The sequence below is a fragment of the Sparus aurata genome, chromosome 8 (genome assembly GCF_900880675.1).
Source record: "Sparus aurata chromosome 8, fSpaAur1.1, whole genome shotgun sequence".
Lineage (NCBI taxonomy): Eukaryota > Metazoa > Chordata > Actinopteri > Spariformes > Sparidae > Sparus > Sparus aurata.
Window position 1 is genome coordinate 9,191,381 of NC_044194.1, and position 22,348 is coordinate 9,213,728.

The 22,348-nt window shown below is 44.7% G+C and overlaps 1 protein-coding gene across 5 annotated transcripts in view; it reads right to left on the bottom strand.

Annotated features, from left to right (window-relative positions):
• The window catches only part of LOC115586402 (voltage-dependent calcium channel subunit alpha-2/delta-1), a 72,449-nt gene that overhangs the window by 13,312 nt on the left and 36,789 nt on the right, over positions 1–22,348 (bottom strand). For 3 of the 5 annotated variants that reach the window (XM_030425418.1, XM_030425416.1, XM_030425414.1), the window contains exons 11-33: positions 18,357–18,515; positions 17,612–17,716; positions 16,842–16,920; positions 16,273–16,322; positions 16,080–16,169; positions 15,190–15,264; positions 14,998–15,078; positions 14,586–14,660; positions 10,158–10,229; positions 9,833–9,904; positions 8,991–9,052; positions 8,526–8,602; positions 7,539–7,550; positions 6,088–6,096; positions 5,729–5,789; positions 5,542–5,633; positions 3,919–4,000; positions 3,316–3,378; positions 2,583–2,686; positions 1,946–2,035; positions 1,763–1,830; positions 1,615–1,653; positions 1,065–1,136 (exon numbers count right to left, since the gene is read on the bottom strand). In XM_030425418.1, coding sequence (XP_030281278.1) covers positions 1,065–1,136; positions 1,615–1,653; positions 1,763–1,830; positions 1,946–2,035; positions 2,583–2,686; positions 3,316–3,378; positions 3,919–4,000; positions 5,542–5,633; positions 5,729–5,789; positions 6,088–6,096; positions 7,539–7,550; positions 8,526–8,602; positions 8,991–9,052; positions 9,833–9,904; positions 10,158–10,229; positions 14,586–14,660; positions 14,998–15,078; positions 15,190–15,264; positions 16,080–16,169; positions 16,273–16,322; positions 16,842–16,920; positions 17,612–17,716; positions 18,357–18,515 — 1,689 coding nt within the window. The remainder of the gene's footprint in view (positions 1–1,064; positions 1,137–1,614; positions 1,654–1,762; positions 1,831–1,945; positions 2,036–2,582; positions 2,687–3,315; positions 3,379–3,918; positions 4,001–5,541; positions 5,634–5,728; positions 5,790–6,087; positions 6,097–7,538; positions 7,551–8,525; positions 8,603–8,990; positions 9,053–9,832; positions 9,905–10,157; positions 10,230–14,585; positions 14,661–14,997; positions 15,079–15,189; positions 15,265–16,079; positions 16,170–16,272; positions 16,323–16,841; positions 16,921–17,611; positions 17,717–18,356; positions 18,516–22,348) is intronic. The other 2 variants (XM_030425419.1, XM_030425417.1) reach the window with 1 other exon arrangement.

Here is a 22,348-nt window from a genome sequence, read left to right on the forward strand (position 1 = left end):
TCTGCGCACCAGTCGAGTTGCTATTCCCTGACCTATGGCATTGAGTAACGATCACAACATATTTTGCAGGGTATTATGATGGCATAGTGAAGCTGACCTTTGACCTCTTGGTAAAAAAATGGCATAAATCCATAATTTTGTCCTATCAGACATGTGTATCATACTTTGACATTTTTATCTGATTATTGTTGAGTAAAGGCCAAAAATGTGTTTCGTGAGGTCGCAGTGACTTTGACTGTTGACCACCAAAATCAAATCACTTCATCCTTGAGTAGAAGTGGATGTTTGTGCCAAAAATGTGGAGAAATTCCTTTAAAGCGTTCCTGAGTAATCGAGAATCGGACAGACGTACGGACAACTGGAAAAGATAATGCCACACTCCCAACGGACACCAAATGTATAACAAGAAGTAAAAAAAAAAAGACATATGAGAGTGCTCATATCGCAAATGCTCGAGGACTGTAAACTCTCTGCCAGACATTGTTATGGTAGAACGGATCAAAGACAGCAGATGTCCCATCGTGACTGACATGAAATGTTTCCGAACCCACTGTATATCCTACCACTGACACACAGGGGCCTAAAGCAGCCCGAAAGAGTGGAGTTAACACGGCAGAGCTGACTTCTCTCGTACACGGGGGACTGACTTCACTACAGCCTCCATGACTGACTCAAACCCTTCAGAACTTTCCCTTTGATCCTCCTCCAGTGGCTAGTGCTTCACTTTACTGGAGATTTGGATGAGCTGATTCAAGCATCTCGGAGCTAACAGGCCATTCTCATAACTTAACCGAGTCATGAGCCCTTTATTTGACCTTTATATGACGCTGATGGATGCTTGTGACAACCGAGAGGGGAGCTGAAAGGTACGTCGAAAGGTAGAGAGAAGTAAGAATTATGAACTCTGGCGGAGTCTGTGATTTGAACTTTTCTGACTATGTGTCTGGAGAAGTTTTATTGAGTGATGGTTTATGATCGCTTGCTGATCATTTGGAGAATGACAGGCAGATAGGCGAGGCGTTCGTGGTCACGTAGAGGTGAATGAATGGTTAGCGGTAGCTCACCAGGTTTATGTACTCGTCTTGGTTGGACATGAGAAGAAATCCCCCGTCGTCCAGGATCACACAGTCTACTTGCTGCAGTGTCGGACGAAGAACAGATGCAATAAATGAAAATGATGATTTTTTGTTGAAATCATACATCAACTGTCAGGACTTCAACAAGAGATGCTAACCAGGCTTAGACAAAAAAGGGAGCAAAGGTATAGTCATGATGGTTTTGAATCAAGCCGTGATAAGAGGAAAAACATCTTAGAAAAAATGAGAAACAATATGTGTAAAGGAACTGTTCAGCCCTGGACTGTTTTGGTGTGAGGAGCCCAGATTTGGCAATATCAGACCGAGAGCTGTCTGCCTCCTCTCAGATATAATGGAACCAGACGGCACTTGGCTTGTGGCACTCAGAGCACCACAAGCTCTATTCATTATGTTCAGAGGAGGCAGACAGTTCTACCAGCGACATTAGCCAAACTCTGAACTCACACCATGACAATATGCATTTTTGATTTTGCCTTCTCAGTTCTCAGATTGCATTCAGTAAACTGCGGCGCTGTACCTTGTCATTCCTCAGACAGCCACAGATCTCATCTTTGCACTGAAAGGTAAAAAGTCGGCCACGTGAGAAATGAGTACTTTACACCAACAGATAGAAGGTGTCAACATTAGAGTACACGATGCAAATAAGAACTATTAGCATGACTTACGTTCGCCTTCAGTGTAGCATTCATGAAAATGTTCATCCAGTACGAGATATTGAGTTTCACTCCCACCACTGCGGAACAAAACCACAAAACAGGCAGGGGTACAACTTTTATGAATAGCTATTGAGTCTTTTTCATTTCTCCTGCAGCACAAGAGGCAATCATTCTGGTATTAGGAAGACCGACCTGCTGGTTTGAGCGTGACTTCGCCAATTGTGAGGTCGACCGCTTTGCTCACCAGAATACCTGATTCAGAAACAGGCTCCCTGCTCTCCGCTGCAATTGAGAAAAAGGGATTACACAGGGGGACCAATAATCGTGGCAATTTAAACCGAAATCATGTTTAAAAGTGCATGGAAGAGAATGCGGATCGCGGTTGAACGTAAGCAATCGCCGCCCGTTGTGGGGGGAATTCCGTACATTTTTAGCTGCTTGTAATTTATGTGCGTGGAGTGGAGTCTTGTGTAGCCAGTACATGTGTTAATCCAGTCAAGTGTAGCTGTGAGCACGTACGGCTCCATTACACCAACGTTTGCCTGTCCTGGTGTCTGCTAGAGAGATCAGTGCAGATAACAGGAAGTGTACGGGGCGGGCGGGAGGGAGGGAAGGAGGGGATGATCGCTGAAAGACGCAGCGGGAAAAAGGCGAAGGATAAAGAGAGTGATATCAGAGGCCTGAGAGTGTGATCTTTGCCAGTGGGGTTGGGATGACGTCCAACAACAGAGAGCAGGATAGGCCCGGTGCCAGGCCACACTGAAGAGCGTCACGCACAAAGACTAATGCACACATACACACACACATTGGGACCTATCAGAAGACTTACTGTTGAAAGATGGAGCTGTGAAAATATAAATTTCATTGTCCAGGGTCCTTTTGTAGAAGCTGGACTCGTACGTCTCGGGGTTCTCGGTCCACTCTTCCCCGGCACTGAAAGACATTAATGCGGTCACGTAACATTATATACGGACCGTTATAGGCATAAAACACCAAAGCAAGTGTGTTTGATCTATTTGAACAATTCACATTTGCATCTCCAGCCAAATGTTAGTCATCGGAGTAAGAGTCACGCCCAGTCCGGCTGATATATGTCGGGGGCATGATCCAGTAAAAGCAATAACCGATTGTATTTCATGTTTTATCGTCAGGAGGAATAAGCATCCATCTTCGGTTGGAATGTTATATTCTGACCGAGCGGAACCCCCAAGTGCAGTTCAGACAAAAGCAGCAGCAGCGGGGAAATTGAGGGAAAACGAGTTGCGTTTGGCTGCTGGATCTGTGGCTTCGACCCGTGTCCCTTCTCTGGCCCGGCGAGCTCTGCGAGTTCAGCCGAAAGTGTCTAATCCTCTGTGTTCAGGGGGAAGAAAATAACCCAGTGGAGCAGGTGAGCGAAGCAGCCAAAAGCGATCGACCTAAGAGTATTACTGTCTGTATCCATTTTCATCTCACACGTTCACACCGGCAGATATTTGGGCAGGGCTTCCCGTGCTATTTTACTGCGCCAAGCGCAAACGCCGTGGAGAAGAAGAGGAAACTGAGGAAGACGGAGGGGAGAGTACCTTCTCGGGTAGATTCTTGTGATTCCTCCATCTGTTGCCACAAACCTGGCCACAATCCCATCCCTGAGAACATGGAAAGAAAAAAGAAAAAAACACAACGGCCAATCAAACATCGCACACATTGGAAGAAAAGCGCTTGTGAACTGTGACACCGAGCTGCAGATGTGACGCAAATGGTTTTATGCCCGCAGTCCCTTGTCTCTATATGTCCTAATGTTAAACAGATACCCTGCGGCCTGTGTGTAAGTGTGCGCTCAGATTATTTCAGACAAGTGGATATACCATGAAAGGAGACGCACTGCTGTAATTAATTTAGTTTTCCCTCTCAAAACAGCATGTCTTGGCAGAGCCCTGGGTGGCTGGGTGTGATATGCATTTTGCGCTCTGCTTTCATCACATTTTGCTAGTTATTCGTGATCGATTTGCCAAGAGTGGAAAAGAAAGAAAGAAAAAAAAAAAAACTCTGGCTCGGTTAGTAAGTAAGATTGTACACGAAGCGAGTGTCAGCTACGGTGGTAGATAGACGCAGGGTACGCATGCAACGCAGATTTTCATAGAAGAAGAAACATATCTTAGCATCGCTTCAGAAGGTTGAGCACTCACACTGTCTGCTCGCTCCAAAGTTTGACCAGTTCAGCTGTCAGACCGGCATCCAGGATCAGTCGATTCACCAGGGACACGTTACCTGCGGGTTACAGGCAAGTCACTTTAAAACACCACAGTTACAGTGCTTAGAGGGGTTTACATACAAACCTGGGCGGAGGAGGTGAATATGTCACACTTTTGACTCACATTGAGAACGACGACTGATGCGCCATTAAACACTGCTCTTAACACAGCATTTGTTTTTCAGTACATCTGACTAAAGACTGGTGATTTAATGTATGTGTGGGGGAAAGTCTGGCTGAAGAAAAAAAAGCAGGTGTGTTCAACCAAATGCTTGTCTTCAGATAAATGAGGTGGAGGTCACTAATCAGGAGATCATCCATCAGGAGGATATGTTTTTGTAGATCTTCCCTAAGTACCAGCGGACAGGCAGATAGCAGGAAGTATTGCGTGAGGGATTGGCTGTTGACGCATTGGGAGCTAGTAACGCCAAGTAGGGGCGGGACCTTGAAGGTGTCCGCACCTTACTGACTGCCAGATCCAAAGCTAAATGGCTATGCTGATTGGACGAATCGCTTCACGTTGCTCTTCCTTGTGCAACATCTAACTGTCTTCGGCATGTTGTCCGCCTACTGTATCTAGAGAACTGTTCATCCAATCTACTTTAGGATGCCTCTCAAATTGGTCTGGTTCAGACGAAACCGATGTGACATCCAGGTTTTAATCCTAAATATCGAACATGTTAGACAGTAGTAGGCTTAAGTTTGGATCTGTAAACCCCTCACATTACCAGATCACAAGCAGCATGTCTGGAACGGGAACTGTACTAGTACTGCGAATAATGCGATGCAAGATATAACTAGCGGTGTGGTGGACGGGGAAATTGCGCCACATACTAAAACTAGTACAATACTTTTTTGTTAATGGAGAAACTCATGAGCATTTTTAACATCAAGGAAACAAGATTGCAATTTAGATTAGGGACCACGTTTGTGATTAAATAGATTGTATAAAAATAAACAAAGTAGAGCTTCTTAAAATAACACGAGTGTCCAAACCTTTTCATAAACACACAACAAACTAATCGCCCCGACGTATTGCACAAACAGCATTAAGAGCGGCATTAATGCCTGAGTGTGCGGCTTGCCCCTAAGGTTAAAATGGATCAAGGATGCCTAGATCCATTAGCTGGATGATGGTGGTCAGCCATATTAGGAAGAAGGATCCATTAGATGATGACAAATCAAGCATCGTGAGTCACTGTGCAGCATGACGGCATCGGGCTTCTAGGAAACTCAGTGGATCAGGCTGACATCACTCTGCTCAGATCCTGCTGACCAAAGTCAAGCTGTGACCTTTCAGATGCTGACCGCCGCGAGTGGGAATTTCCACCATGACTACTAACAGTAAGACACACTGTACCATGCAGGTATACAAACACACAAACTTCCACTCTCATTACTGTAAGCAATGCAATGCAAAAACACTGTATATTGATTTAAGCGACATTGTGCGGGTCACTGCGGTATTATATCACTCACATGAGTGCAAAACAGTGCCGCAAACTGACATCACTACCAGCGCAAATGAGCAGCAGTGAAGAAAAGAAGCGTGACTCACATGCGTTTGGAGTGTTTCTATCAATGTACTGGCTGAAGTCGAGGAGAAACTCGGTGTTGTTGGGTGACAACTTCAGCTCTTTGCAGTACTCCCTGAAGAAAGAGTATCGATCAGTTTCAATCCCGGACACTTGTTTCCTTCCTGTGTTGTGACAGCCGTGTTGGAGCATTGTGTCGGGATCACTCACCTCGGAGCGATGTAGGTGTAGCCGTACTCATCGAACCTCTCCAGCTGTATGGTTTCCATGGCTTTTTTGAAAAACATGGAAAACACCTGGTTTAAGCTCATAAGACTTTGGACAAGTGTGATCTCTATTTATGAAACTGACGTCAAATCCGTGGCATTTGTGCCGTGAGATGATTACGATGAAATCCAGACACACACAAGAGGGTGATCATATTAAAAATGTAGGAAGTTGGCGATACACGGACACAGAGTGGAACCTGCGCATACTGGACAGATCTGAGGTGATGGATTAAGGTGGAAAGCGCGAATGAAGGCGCAATAAGGGGGGCGAGAGAGAGTAACTGAGTGAGAGATACTTGCCTTCTTGCCCTGTTGTGACCCCAGAGAGAGAGAGAGAGAAAGAGAGAGAGATGAGGAGAGGAGAAAAAGTAGGGAGGACAAAGGGTGATAAAACTCCATTCATCATCCCACAAATGATGTCATACCTTGAAGAATTGTAAATATTTCCCACAGTAGGTAATAAAAATACTCCAGTGCGACCGCAGTGAGAGATTATTAGATCGCACAGACAAACTTTCAATATGAAAATAAAAAGATCGAGTGCACTTTTTAAGAAATGCAGAACGGGGAGACGATCACAGGGGCTCTACAAGCACGGTCATGCAAGGAGACAACACGTAAACACACAGAAAATAATGCAGAAAAAATCCTTCCACTCGTCCGGCTCCTGGCTCTGGGTTTCATTTTGAGTCCTGTCTGGTAATTCTTATCTCATAAATGACATGACAGGCATCGACGGCCATCATTCAACTGCTCTCTTAAAATGAAGACATCTTGGACATCGCCTTTAAAATATATTGAGTGGTGTGGTGCCGTCTGCGAAAAAAATTACCCGAGCGCCGACTTTCCTCGGGGTCATGGAAATCTGGTGCGGGATGAAACAACGTCCTTCACATAAAAACGTAACGGGCAGATTCATTGTCCCTCCGTCTCTGTAGACTGGGCAGGGTGTCTCTACGTCCAATTGCTTTTCACACATACATTCTTTCTCGTTTTTTTTTTTGCTTTTCTTCCTGCTCCTCGCACTCTCCTCAACGCCGTTTTTAAGCTCATTCATTCAACACGTGCAGCATTCTCGCCCTGTAGATGAACGAAATCCCGCGTTCATCTATCACAACCTCGGCCGGGGACACTCGAATGCATTAGGAGGACAAGTGGCTGCGGGAAGCACCTACTGCAGGGGAGCGGTAAGATGGATCGAGGCACTGGTGGTCTGGCTCCACTGTGAAACTCTATACGGCTGTACGGAGAACTTTAGAGTCCCAAGCTCCCTATCGGAGCAGTCTGCAGCAGCTAGGCATGGTGTGTTACTTTCTTTAACAGGCCTGTAAACGTTCTGACAGTCTTTATGGCGCGGTGACAGACTCGTTATGGCAGAGAGGGAGTGATACAGGGGCTGGGACGCTCAGTCAAAATCTCATCTGTTGGAATAACTGCACCATTAGCCGTTTATGCTTTGTGGCGACGCATCAAAGTTGAGAGGAATCCGCTAAAGCCAGATGGTTATGTGCTGAATCCGGTGTTTTCCGTCTAATTATATCCCCCCCCGATCAAAGCAGATATCCACCCTCGCATCTGTAAAGTCATGGGTAAGCATTCTTATCCATCCATCTATCACCCATCCATCCATCCATCCATTACATCCATCCATGTGTAATCATGCAAACACATAAAGGACAAACATGCTTGTGCACTGTACGAGCATCCTACTTGAAGAGGGAGACAGGGGACACAGAACAGTGAGTACTTGCCCCAAGAAGAAGCTGTAAAATCCCAGCGTGGAGGAAGGAGACAGGGGAGAAACAAGTTGCATCAGAATCAAAATGCAAAGAATTTTATGAAGAGCGACAGGATGTGCATATGCGGACGGGTTTTTTTTTGTCCTTGCGATTATTAGCTGCGTTCTGAGCTGTTAGGAGAGGCAGCCAGAGTGTGTCACGCAGCGAGACAGCCTTGAGAGCACAAACAAGAGCGAGGGAGAAATAAGCCGAAGGAACGGGGGAGGAGGGGGAGGGGGAGGGGGAGAGGAAATTTAGGAAGGAATAAAGTGAACGAGGTGAGGACAGGTTTACAGATTAGATAGAGAGACGGGGGGAAAAACAGGGAGGCAGACAGAGAAAACAAAGTAAAGTCTGTCGACTCTGGGTAGAGTGTTACCTCGCAAGAAAATGAAGTGGGGGGGGAGATGAACTGAAGGACGAAGATGTAGAGAGATGGAATTATAACAAAAGGGTGGAGTGCAGAATAAGAAGAAGAAGAAGAAGAAGAAGAAGAAGGAGAAGAAAACATTTGGTAGGAGAGGCGATAATGAGCGGGGAGAGGAGGTGTAGGAGGTTGAGTCGTCTTCCCAGCCAGAGGGAGGGTTAGAAGAGGGGAGCGAGGAAGGCGAGAGGAGAGCAAAATGTGAGACAAGATCAAAAGAGCGAGCGCTCGGGCTGGGCCTGGGAGAAGGCGAAGCATGCTGGATGGAGTGTGTGTGGGAGTGCAGTGTGTGGCGACTGACCAGTGGGTTACACTACAGAAGAAAAGCACAGTGGGGATCCGCTGATCTGAGCAGCAAATACAAAGGAGTGGTTGTGGCTCCAGCTAGGGAACAAGTAATACAAAACAAGTGGAGATACTCCAGAGTACGACCCGCAAGAAAGTATGCATGGGAGTTGGCTGCGAGGCACCGGCGGAATCGGGTCTGATTGATGTGTTTGCACACTGTTTATCACGCGGGTGGACGCTATACTCACACATAGCTTGTTTCATGTCGTCCCCCAGCTTAGCTTGAATGAAGTGTTCGCTGTATTTGGGCAGAACGAGAGCCAGGCTGCAGAAAAAAACGACAATCACAGTCAGACGGGTGAAAGAATTCTGTGATTCTCTTTGTTAATTTAAAAGATGGGAGTTCATTTCACTTCCTTTCCTTTGCGTGCGATTCAATCAATAATCAACAAAAAAGCTGAATATAAAACTGAGGAAGGTTTTTTCCTTCATCCCTCCGTGTTTTCAGTGAAACCCAGAAAACGTCCCTTAAATGTATTTCACATTAATCAAGCAGAGCCTGGTGTGAGAAACAGGAGAGTGACCCCTGTTGGCTTAAGTAGTGTCCTCCATCTGCTGGAGTGCTCTCAGCAGTTAGCGAGTCGTTGGCAGTGACACAGAGGCAGTTTAATAAACCATAGAGGGATATTAGAAAATTGCTGAGAAGGGCTCACCTGTAGTCTGTTCCATTAACCGGTGCCCACGTGTAGGTCCGGATTCCTCTGTCTATATACCTCTGCCAAAGACCACACACAGGAAATGGCATTAGGAATTTGCTCATAATAACACAATAGCTCCAATATATTGTTTAGTGTCACTTTATATCGATAGTAAAACAAAATTAAAAAAAACACTGTGTAGCTTAGAAGAGAAAGATCTTTATTAACTGTTGTTTTTATGTCTAAACAAACTCTTTGTTTTCACTGAATAAACAAACTGCCCCTTTATTTGTGGCGGACCCCGCCACCTTTCTAGCTTCAAGCTGGATTCCGGCTACATTATTTTCCTCTGAGAACAGCTTGTTTATTCAGTTATGGAAAAGATAAATATTCCCGAGTTTGTATTACCGCCTCATTAATATTGTAAATATTACAATTGTGAGTTTCCAGAGCTTCACGGTGCCTCCTTTACAAACATTTGTATAAAATCGAGGCAATGAAAAAGGAGGTCTGGCACGAAGTCAGCATCGTTGGGTTCTCTACTTTGTGTTAGTAGATGGATATTATTAGCTATCCTCGCTGCATGATGACCCTCAGTACTGCAAACAGCAGGGAACAAAGTTTTCTTGCAACAGTATATTAATATCACTATAACGCTCACTTTTTGAAATGAAACGTTGCACTGAAAACATTACGTCAACCCGTTTGTCTACTCTGAAATGCCTGTGAACCTCTCTGCAGCGTTACCGAAGAATACGCAGCTGTAGATCAGAAGCATGATGGGAGACCATCAAATATAAGTTCCCCCAACATACTCTAGAATAATATGTGGGGCCGCTTCCAGTGTTTCCTCTTACCTCATCCTGCGTTTTCACCAGGGTGTGAATGGTACGCTCGCCTGTCTCTCCATCAATCATCATTCTCCTGATCTGCAGGGAAAGAAACAGACGGATTCACTGTGTTGCAGCTGATTCGAAAAACATTCTGTCTCGTAACCTCATGCTAAACAAGTTGGGAACACTGAGTAAATCACCTGCGGGGGACTGATCATGATAGCTTTATGAGGCGAGTCGAGACATCTGGCACCTGAATACCTGGCTGAACGTGTGTCTGAGTGTGGTTTTTGCGTCCGTGTCTTTTGTGCGTGTGACAGGCGGATTTCCATGTATCTGCACACTTTACCTCCACTTTGATGTCGTTCTCCAGCTCGGCATCCAGGAAGTCTAGCGTGACGGGTTCCTGGAATTTGGGATTCTGCGGAGAAAAGGATGATATTTCAGTCCGAGCTGCGACACCGCTATAAGAACACTGGTCACAAAAATTCCCAAAAAAAAAGAAGGATCGATGTGAACAAAACAAAGAAGGACCATTTACTCTAGGCCCACTCGTTAGGCTGGGAGTTTATTATGTAATAACTGTCTTTCATATCACTCCATCCGAAGCCTGCTGAGCTGATAAAGTAAAACGTTATAAAGTGCAGCGGACCATTTTACAATTGTTATTCAGAGATGGGTTCTTACCATGGCAATCAGCCACAGAGGGGGGGGATAAAAAAAGCCCTCCGCATCTTACTGCAATTGCATAGCATAGAGTGGACTTTAATAATTGTTTCTTTTGCATTCAGTTCAGGAGAGATGCCAAGCCCTTTTCTAAACACATGCATCTAATCACATCCCACGGTATGAAAAATAGAGGGCACCATATGGCGGCGCTCTGGCAACATATCTGTGACACGAGACGCGGGCGAATCAGGTTTGATACAAAGTGACACTGGACCCTATTAATGTCCCCTCTTAAAAACCCTATACGTCTGAGTGGCTTTATAGTGGCATAAAATGGTAGTAGTAATCTAGTGCTTCTCTATAAAACAGCAGTACATGCAATCTGATACCGGTCCGTCCTCCGCGACGTTTGTTCACTCTGTGGCTCCAAAACGTGGGGTGATGCGGTGAGGGCATGCTCGTCTTTGATACATTGTTCTCTACATAGTTTTTTTTTACGCTAACGTGTGCGAGCGGTCACTCCAAAAATCAATATTTGCGCAAAGAGAGTGAGTGAATAAAAAAAGAAAAACTACACCACTTGTAGATAAAGGCTGAATCACAGGGACAAGAGACTCAATTAATGAAAAACTCAATCAGGTAAAAAAAAAGAGCCAGAGTTGAGTTCCTTACATTTGATGGTGAGTGAAATGAAATGGAGCAGCAAAAGGAGGATGAGTAAGATGAAGCATCTCGACATGGAAAATGAGAAAAGAAAGAATAAAAGATCAAGAGGTACAACACTGGGTGTTACAGAATGAAACATCAAACAACAAACACAAGAGAGACAGGAGAGGATACGAGCCGAACGGAAAGAAAGAAAAAAAAAAGGAAAATGGGAACTCTGGATGGCGTGAGTGAAAAGAAGATCAAATGAGAGACGAGGAGTGAGGGAAAAAAAAAGAAAAAGGAGCAACGAGATTAAAAAGAAAAGGAACGAGAGTGAGAGGATACTGTATGTCTGCTGAGATTTGTCGAGGTGAGCCGGGGTTGTGAGATCAAAACAAAAAATAAAATAAAAAACGCCACCCGGCAACAGGGGAGATTTGTGTGATGACTGTGGAATATGTACAAACATAATCAAATAGAGAAAAGAGGCGCCGCTGAGACGGGGAGAGAGGTGAGCCACGGGAGATGTTTCAAGGGGCCAAGGCCACCATCAGTATTCACACAATCTCCCATTCGGCTGATTCAATGAGACAATGAGTGATTGACAGGCAGCCCTCTAAGCCTCAAACACTCACACACACATACACAGCACAGAGGGTGATGGGAGAGAAATAATAATAGCGAAGCCGTCTGTCTTGAATGTTTCAGCACAATGAGATAATTCTGACATTGCTTTTGTGCGTGTGTTTGTGTGAAAACATGAAGGTCTCTCTGCTGACATTGCTTTGTATGCTTTAGAAAGGAAATCTGAAGTACAATACAACAGGCCGACCCTCTTACCTGCCCGTGTTTTCACTATTACCCCCATAGGCTATCTGTGCTTCTAAAAATGTAAGTGTTTTTGTTAAATGTGCATGGAAAAAGGCAGTGAAAGCAACATCCGTAGAACTATAGACAACTTTTTTGGTCACAACATACATGTTGATTTGCACAAAGTAGTTACTCTACAAAACTACAACCCAAAACTCAGTTAGACAAACCCTCTGTACAAAGTCAACCATTTGTATTTTACTATTTTAAATACTTGAAGGTGCAATATGCAAGACTCAAACGTGTTGAATTCATATGCAGAAAAAAAGATGGAGGGCAACATGTCAACATCACCGCTAACTGCCGGCAGCTGTAACTGATGTTAGCTCAGTTAGCCGTGCAGTGAGCGGGGAAGCATCGGTGTTCACTGTGCTAGCACGGGAGCTTTGGATCAGGATGGGCTGGGGCTAGCTGGTTAGCATGCTAAACATGCTTTGCCACACAAAACATAGACGATGTCATGACGCTTCTACGTCTTTGAAGACTTTTTGGAAGTTTGGAATGTTTTCAACCAAATTCTTACATATTGCACCTTTAATAGCGAATCATCCGACGACGCCGATTATCAAAATTTCTCTCAGCATCAACCCTGTCACAACATATCCTCAAACAAATGCATGTTCACAATTTTGAAACATAAACATCACATATTTAGATTGTATTTTCCATGACCAGACCACTAGATCACTACAAGCAACCTAAGATTATACTATGACTTCAGTTTGGGGGAACTCAGACATACAGGAGGGTTGTAGGTCCAATAACAGATGCATGATATCCCAAACAAAAAGTCAATGACTGCTACTACATCTGCTAGAAAATGATATCTATGCAACTACAATACAGAAAACTCCACATTACTACCTTTAGGCACTACTTCTGCATTCTACAGCACTGCTTCTTTGTCTCACCTCGTGAAAAGTGACAGCGTACTTATTACTGAGCCTGAGCTTCCTGTTACGAATCCTTTTCTAGGAAAGCAGTGAAGAGATGCACAGTCATGCACTTATGTCACCGTGTGTGTTTGTGTGTGTGCGTGATGGTGGTGGCGTGGTCGTCAAAGACAGATGATGAAAAAACATGGTTTTCAAAACATACAAGTGTCACTTCCAGCTGAAACACAGCGACCACATTGACAAATATATCTAAACACACACACACACACACAAACATACAAATATACAACCCCACACAAACACACACACATACACATACACACACACACAGAGCTTGACCAGAGTTAAGTGTTCCAGTCTGGGTGAAAAGATTGAAAGAGGGCGAAAACAAGAGGGACGTTCCGTTTAGTCCAGGGAGAGGAAGATTATGCGGCTTTGCAATATCTCTTACCACTGCTTTAAAATGTCAAACAAGAAGGACATAAACATGTAAACATTAATGAATATTATACATCATTATCTTCTTACAGCAACAAAGCCATGGCCCGTCATGTCTGTAGACCAGAAGTCACCACAGTTTGTGTATGAGTAATGTGTCTTTTTATGTAACTTCCAGTAGTCTTGAGTCACAGTTATTAACCAACCCTTGATTTATCGCACTTTGACGCGGAAATTACCAAACTAATAAAACCTATTATACTGAAAATTAAAAATAATTGGATCCATAAGCCGTTTGTCTGGATGTATTAGACTGTGGAGAGCTGTTGGCTTGATGAATTGGATGTTAGTGTGTGTCCCAAAGGGATCCGGGTAGGTGGTTTCGCTCTGAACATCTCGACACCGAACACAGAACTCGGGCCTGGGCTAAGCTAATGGTCACCGCCTGTCAGAGCCTGTTCGCCTCGGGGCTGAAGGCAGCGGGTTGGAACCTCTTGTGGGGTCACGGCTAATTTTTTTCACATCTTGCATAATACCTGCCGGCGGCTACGAATCCTGCTGAATTTATTTGAGGAAAAGTAAGACTGCTCTGGGCCTTTCGCTCGTCGGGCGGGCGGCATATGATTAGTGACATTTTACCACTTGAGGCTTTGGTGGAGTTGGTGGATATTTCGTTCTAAATTCAACTTCAAGCCTTGTTGTGAAAGAGAAATTGTCATCAAATCAAAAGTGTTCCATTAATTGAGTTTAAATGACAATAAAAGCGACCCTAAAAAGAACCATATATCGATTTTTATCGTATACATAACATGTACAGGAAAATACAAACTACAGTAGTGTGATTCATCCCCATGGTGGAACAAATTAAATCATTTTCTGAGGTGTGCCACTAAACACATTTTCTCTTCCGTACGCCGCCGTGCCTCTTCCTATCCTTCATTCTTAAACATATATGCCAGCTCACTGCCAAGCCCTACATATCTATTTTATCTCACATGGTAATGAGTGACCTTCTAGCTGACATCCGAGGGGCTGATGATATCAAGTCCTTCTCTAACTGGGGAATGATTTCTCTTTATGAAGATTGATGAGGTGACGGCACACGGAAAGGTTTGAAAAGAGCCTCCGCCATCTGCTAGACTGCATATTATTCACAGAGCGCATGCAGTTATTGTGCAACCCAGTGGAATAGTCCTAAAAAAAAAGCTTCAAGACAGGAGCCACGTGAGGCGATGCAATGGGGCCGGACGTCATACCTTGGGCTGGAGATTTGGATGCAGCAGGACGTATCCGTTGGGGTCGATGGCAAAGTAGTATCCGTTTGGACCAATCTGGAGATCAACAGAGGAGGAGGACATTTAATTGTCTGTCCAGAAAGAAAACACATGGTGCCAGTAAACACAGTGTAATGGAAAGACAGCTGTTAATGGCTGTCAGAAAGTGTGTCAAATACAGGTCTCAGTGGTCCCCCAAAAACGCACAGGGGCTGTAATTAATGACAGAGGCTTTTTCTTCCATATAGACATTATTTATCAGATGGGATCACGTCACTCACTAATTGCACCAGATGGAAAACTCTATCTTTACAGCTGGGCATGTCACAAAAACCTGGGTTTGAGAAATGTATTAGTCCGTGTTTATGTGACCACATATGGGTGTTGAACTCACTGTGAAGCGTGGTGTGAGCTTCTTGATGTCATCCAGAGAAACGTCGATCCCCATCACGCCCAGAATCAATTGATTTTGGTGCTGAGGGGGAAAGTGTCAGAGAAAAAAAGATGAGGGTGAAATGTATTTTCATCAGGTCCCACTTCTGCTGACTCCCAATCGTTGTGTTGTTCAAGCCTTTGTGTGCCGCACCTCGCCGTTCCTGTCGTCTTTGGTCTTTGTTTTATTGAAGACGGGAAGCGTCCCGGTGATGACCAGACCCAGTTCCTGATGGAGAGTCAAGAGAAAGCACCGTTCATCTCCAGTAATCTTGTCAAGTTGAAATTAACAGGGCAGGAACAATTTGTCCGTGTTATTTAAAGGTGAATTATGTAAGATGGAACGACTGTCTTTGAACAGAGGACGTGACCTAAGACATTACTTATCACACACCTAAAATGCTGTACTGAGTTCTCTCCCCAGACAGCTTAACAACCATTCACACCTGGGCTCAGCTAGCATTAGCAACCCACATGAAGGCCGGTTTGAAAAAAGACCCACAAGTAGCCCTAATGACTGTGAAACTCAAGAGCTCAAACGTGTCCTAAATGACTCTTTAAGGACACTCCCACACAGGGTTTAAAAGCCTGCAACTCCCCTCCAGTTAGTTAGACCCAAAAACTGAAACAAGTCCAGTTGCCTAAGATACAGCACTTAGATCTATCATGAACTTGATGACTGAGAACTTTCATCAACATATGTAAGAATTCAAACTTTAATTACAGAAGTAATTCACTCATAAATAAGTTATAACATCTGTGTTTTGTGCTGTAGAGATATCTGTCCTAATTAGCATGCTGACCAGCTAGCACTGGCCGTCCTGGTCCAAAGCTCCTGGTCTAAAGGTGTAAACACCGAGATGTCCCCAGTTCTGTGAGCTCCCAGTCTGGATCACTAGCTGTATTGCTTACTGAGCTAAGATGCCAATGGAAGCTACAGTTAGCAGTAGTTAGCAGTAAGTGATATAATGTTTGTTTTGGGTATTAATTCGACAGGTGGCCAATTCTTATAAAATAAAATAAATTACATTAAATTTGCCATACCAGAGCATCGAGGTATACGTTAGTCCACTGGACTTGTTTGGCCTGCTTGTCAGCCAGAACCATTGGTCTCCCCAGGACATCCAGGTACTCCTAAAATTGGACAAACCGCATATTTTCCACATTAATGCTTCCGTGCTGGCAGATTGTTAGGTTCTCAATGAATGTTGCGAAAAACAATAAATCACGCTCTAACCTGAGTGTTTATTCTGATGGCTCCGATGGAAGGAATCTCATAGAAGTAACCTGGAAATGTAACGAAAACCAAATGCTGCAGTCACTCAATGATGACATAACAACAGCAGGAAGCACACAGCATCTTCAGCTTAGCCTACTGTGTCGTGATGTCCAGACTTTTTACTTGTGGATGTGTGAAGGGATTCTCTACTGATTCATCTATCATTAACCACTTAAACGTTTTCTCCCCATTCTTCCTCGGGGAGATTAAAGTGCAGTCATCACTGTTTGAGCTGCTAATGTTTCCGGCCAAGGACCTTTCAGCGGGGAAGAAGACAAAGGGGCTTGATGGTAGCTCCGCTGTTTCTAAAACGATGTTCATTATCACACCACCACCCTGTCTTCTTTCAACACTTTCCTGTACTTGAAGTTTTATACCACCCGTAACCCAGCTGAGTAGCCCGAAACAAAATGTCAGATGTATTCGAAATCACTACAAATATCGAACAAGCACAACTTCATCTAACACAAGGATCGTAACAAAACGATAACAGTTTTGGGTGATTTGTGCTCTAATCTGTGCTGTACCTTTGTTGGAACAGGCCATCCACTGAATGGGTCCTTTGTCATAGTTGTGCTGTCCTACTGAGAAAGTGAAGATCCTCACCTGCAGAATGAGATTCAATTGAACAACATCTATCAACACATAACCAACATATTCTTCATAATTCTGGAAGCACAAGTGATGTCTTTGAATAATTTCATTCAAGGTTGATTTTGAGTCAATCAATTATTGTCTTATGTGCCCTGAATGTTATTATGATTACTGTGTTTTCACCTGCTCCTGATTTGAGGCAGAGTGTCTGGAGAATGAGTCACACCTCAAGTCACTTATTTTGATTGCTGTTCCTGATATAAGAGGGCTGGATACCTCCCTCGTTCCCTCTCTGTCTGCTGTGCTCCCAGCCAGCAGCGTTTCAATATGCTTATTCATTCATTTAGATCTGGTCTAATGTGGTTCAACAAAATGTTATTTATAATCTTTGACTCCCGTCTGAGCCGGGTTGTGACATCATGATGAAGTGTGTGTGCAGTCTGCTCCCATTCTCGGCCTTATGCATGTGCACATTTGTGATCTGTGGGTGTGTATGAGTGTGTGTGTGTATGTGGTATAGGTCTTTGTTTCACACATTATGCAAACATACCTCATCTGCATAAACTTTTGGGTAGTGAGGAAATGAACACGGAAGCTGCAACCCAAAGGGAGCTCCAAAAAGCTGAGTCTAATAAAAACTACAACGGGAGCAGACCCAAATAGATAAAAGCAAACAGTGTGTGTGTGTGTGTGACCAACATACCTTTTTGTCAGCATTGTACTTCTGCAGTATAGCCTGAGCTCTTTCCTCTCCTCCATCAGTAAACAGCATGATGATCTTGTTGCAGTTTGCTCTGCTCACATTAGTCTAGTCAAAGGGACAAATCAAACATCAGGATCATCTTATGTGAAATTATTATTTTTTTTTCCGCCCAGGTGATGGAAAACAATATTCTGCTGTAAATACGCACGATCCCAGGATAATGAACCCAAATATCTTGAGGGACCTCCAGAACTTTCCTTTTTTATTTCCATCTCAGATGAATTCAACTCCAGAGGAAAACAAACTTTTGATTTGGATGAGCCAGCTGCCTCTAGTGATATCCTCGTGCGTCCAATCAGCCTCAAAGTACTGCTAACAAAGCGTAAACCAGTTCTGGTCTATTCATACCTAATTCTGCCACATATCTTGACAAAGTTCAGAGTTCATCACATATATCACGTTAAGCGTTGCTGCACAATAACCCAGCTGGAGGATGATGCTTTTCATTTCAGTGCAGTCATTCGTCTGTAACAGTCTGGACAGTTGAGACGAGGTAATACCTTTGACCAGCAGATGGCAGTGAAAGACAAAGCTCTGCTGCTGCTGCTGCTGCTGCTAGTGGAAACATGGAGCCATCAAAGGCAACATTCATTCAAAACTTGCTCTGAGCCTCTTTTACCCTCAGAATAGAAAAAAAAAAGACACGTTTTTTCGTTCACCGAAAGAGAAAACTTTTTTATCTCACCGCAGAGAGCTGCCTAAAAGCAAACTCAAAGCCTTTTGTGTAGTTGGTGATCCCTTTAGCCGTGATGTTCTGCACAGCATCCTTCAGCAGCTTCTTGTTCCTCACGTTGGCTTGGACCAGGTGGTTGAAGCACGCCGTCTCCTTCACCCTGGTGTTGAACTGGGAGGCAAAAGACGCAAAAAAAAAGGAGTCAGGGCCTTCAAATTATTCATACGTACGTGTCTGCGTCTGAAACAATTGGGACGAACGTGGCGCAGACACGCACACAAACACTCCCACCTGGCCTTGGCTGTTATCAAGCAGAGGTAAACAGACACATTCATCAAGCCCCACTAATTGCTTCACATCCTCCACGAGCTCAACGATTTGGTACCCATGGAAACAAGATTCTGCTATATAAGAACAAGGTTAGGCAGCAACACCATCTTTTTTTAAAAGGTGAGACCTCCTCATTTCCACACCTCGGCACACATATGCACACACTCCGCCCGGCATACAGCAAAAAAAGCCTGCTTCCCTTCTACACCGCGCTGTGCTCCAGGTCTAACAGATGGTCCCTATTTTCACTGTTAAACGAACGGAAGCTTTCGGATTGTCCGGGAGTGAACAGAGAGGACAGATTCAAAGAGCTCCGAATGGCGATAAGTAGAAAAAAAAATAAACAGATAGAATATATTCTAATATATAGAGGACATGGGACAGCGGTATAGTAAACCAGCACAGCTATTGTGTTGCAGAACTCTTCTAAAACAATACCGCACCTCATCGATCTCGACTAATCAATGTGTCTCTGTGAGACGGCCAATAGGGGAGGCTGGAAACACTGATCTACACCGACAAGAAAGGAGGCAAAAAAAAGAGACCTGGCTGCATGTGAGTGGGCGTATTTCCAATGAGCCTGATAGCCTTGAAGTTCCCTTCAGATTGACAATAACAGACACACACACACACATCTGTGGCGGACTGAGAGGCGAAGTGACGACAGCTGCGGTTCGACAAAAAGGGCCGGATCAAGGCGACGGGACATAAACACTCACAAACACACATTCACGCGCAAACGCGGGTTCACGTGATTTGCCCTCCGTGGAGCAGTCGGGGATCTTTTACCACCTAATCTATTAAAAGGAGAAGTGAGGAAGGTGAGACGGGAATGTGGGAGGGTGAGGAGCGGAAAGTGACGGGAAGAAGACGGAAAAAGGAGGAGGGGGAGGGTGTGAACGCAGGACTTAAAAGCGGTAAAAGTGAGACGGTGTGTGATATACTGAAAATAATGAGCTCACGCAGTGTATGGGACACATCAATCATGTTCGGATTAGAGAGATGCAGTTTTTGTAGGTAAGCCCAGAGTGATATAAATGAAAGAAGGAATAAAACTATTGTGAGAGTCTTCTTTGTACTGTTATGTTACTGGCCTTGAACACAAATGTGAATACAATCTACTACAAATTCTGCTGTTCCCTTGTGATCCTATTACAACAGCTCTGTTGTGTGAGTCTGTGTGTGTGTGTGTGTGTGTGTGTGTGTGTGAGATGGCCCAGGCTTTGGGAATGGATTAGCGATGACACAAGAGAGAAGGCTAATCGTCAAGCTCTAATCCCGCCGGACGCTCTCCTGCCCCGGTTTGGTGCTCTGGCTTGCCCACTGGACGTGACGGTAGCTAACAGCACTGACGCCGGCTAACACACCGGCTGAGCAGGCCGGATAAAAGAGACGGAAGGCTCATTGAGGTGGGAGGGTGGGAGAGGCGAGAACACAGGCGAGAAGAGAAAAAAAAAATAGGGAGGGTGAGTACAGAGAGAGGGAAGAACGAGCGGGAAGGAACGGCCATCAGCATTCCCCTGACCTGCCGCCGCTGCCGAGGAAGTGTGCGAGCATCTTCCATGACCAAATGCCAACTTAGTCCCTGGGCTACTGTTAATGAGGAGGGATTTATGGGTAATATCAGAGATTAATGATTTAGTGTCAGGTTACAACACCCTCAGGGCCAGACATAGGGCACCGTGGATGCGTATGAGTAAGCGAGTCGTGTCACAAAGAAATAGGTAGAGAGAGACGATGACAGAGAAATGACTAATGAGTTTTGTCGGGGCAATTAATGGACACCAAGTCACACTGTTAAGATCTGAAAACGAGGCAGTATTGCGAAGAAAAAGTCAAGATGGAGCGAGACGTGCGAGGGGTCGCATGATCGTACAGGTCGCAGCCAAACCAGGTTGACCAAACTTGTAAGAGATTAGTGAACGTGACTCTTGCAACCCAAACTGTCTGATGCAAACACCCATGAGATACAACTTCATTCATTCTCATACACAATATAGATTAGTTTACATGTTTCAATATTTTATACACATGAGATAATAAACAGAGCAACCAGCCCAACAGAGCAGCCTATGTTGTACGGATCGATAGGCCACCAACATTCAACTATGGTATCTCCTAACACTAACATGCAACTCACCCAACGACATCGACATTATCAGCGGGTCTACGGGCTTTCTGAAGTAATCATGTTTGTGCGTTAACCTGGGACCTTTAAGCTAATATTTGCATTGGTTCGACTAGCTCTAATATACCTTCAAGGCGGAAGGTTTGTATAATCTGTGATTGGCAGGCAAATTGTCAGAAAATGGACTGAGGTCTTTCAGCACACTCCCACAGTGGCTGCACGAGGAAGCTCATTGCCATCAGCGTGTGAAATGATCTAGATGTCTGTATTCAACACACGATCATAACTAGTCTGTGAAGTATGTAGATTCACCATTTCCAGGGTTAGGGTTAGGGTAAGGGTTACTATATCATTTACATTTAAGTCTCTACTACAATCCCACTTAACAACCCTGAACAAGACTTGAATTATCAGGGGCGAGGTAAGTTTTGGCATGGTCTGTGTTAAACTGCACATAGCACTTGTCTGATCGCCATCATATGGTTTTGCTGAAAGAAACTGCCATGAAACCAATAGAAATACAATCCAAAGATAAAAAAAAAAACATGACAATCTAGAAAATGTAATTCATTTCAGGCAATGAATTATCCTCTTAGCCCCGAGTGCCTCGCGTCGTCCTTGGACCACTAATGCATCACTCCCACGTCGCTGTAGCAGGCGAGGAGGAAAACAATTTAACCAGACGAACAGAGGAACTTCTGAGTCAAAACTGCAGTTGAACTTTTTGAACTAATCGCTCTCACTCACTTTCTAAGACGCACACACACTCACACACACACACACACACACACACACACAGAGCGCCCCGCCAGATTCCGATAATTGCACGTCTTTGCAGAATCACAAGTCCACCGTGAAACGGAATACATTGTGCCCAAGACAAAGGGTCCCTGGAGAGAGGAAACAGACTCTGAATGGCTGTCTTTGTGCGGGGAAAACGAAGACGGCTCCAATCTCGATAAAGACCCATCTCAATAAACACCTCCACAGGCGCCCGTCTACGCATCACGCAGCCTCCTGATTGGCTCTTCTTTCCTGAGCGTAATCACAAGCGCGGAGGGGCCCCGGAATAGATGGTCAGAGAATGAAACGGGGCAGGGGGAGAGAGCGATGGAAGTGATTGGTGGGCGTGAAAAGTAGAAATGAAGGGAGCGCGAGAGAGTCGGGCCGGTGGAGGGAGCAAAGTTGCGGTGTTGTGTATAGAGGAGTGGAGAGGCGTACGGTGTGCAGGGAGATCATGCAGTGACACAAAGAGATGAATCAAGGTGTATGGGGGGAGTGCTGGGACTCAATGATGGAGGGAAAGGGTGATTGAGAAATCGAGGGGGTGATGAATGAGTGTTTCCCGGGGTTTCGGCCCCAGTATGAGGTGCAGCTGTAATCCCTTTAGGAGCAGTGGGAATGTGCACACATACACACACACATGGGTACGGAGGTGGGGTGGGGGGCATGTAGTGCGGAGTTTTAATCCTGTACACCAAATAGAGCAGAGGGTATTTCATTAAAGGTCTTTTTCAGGGTGGCCAGGCCTGAGAGAAATCCATAT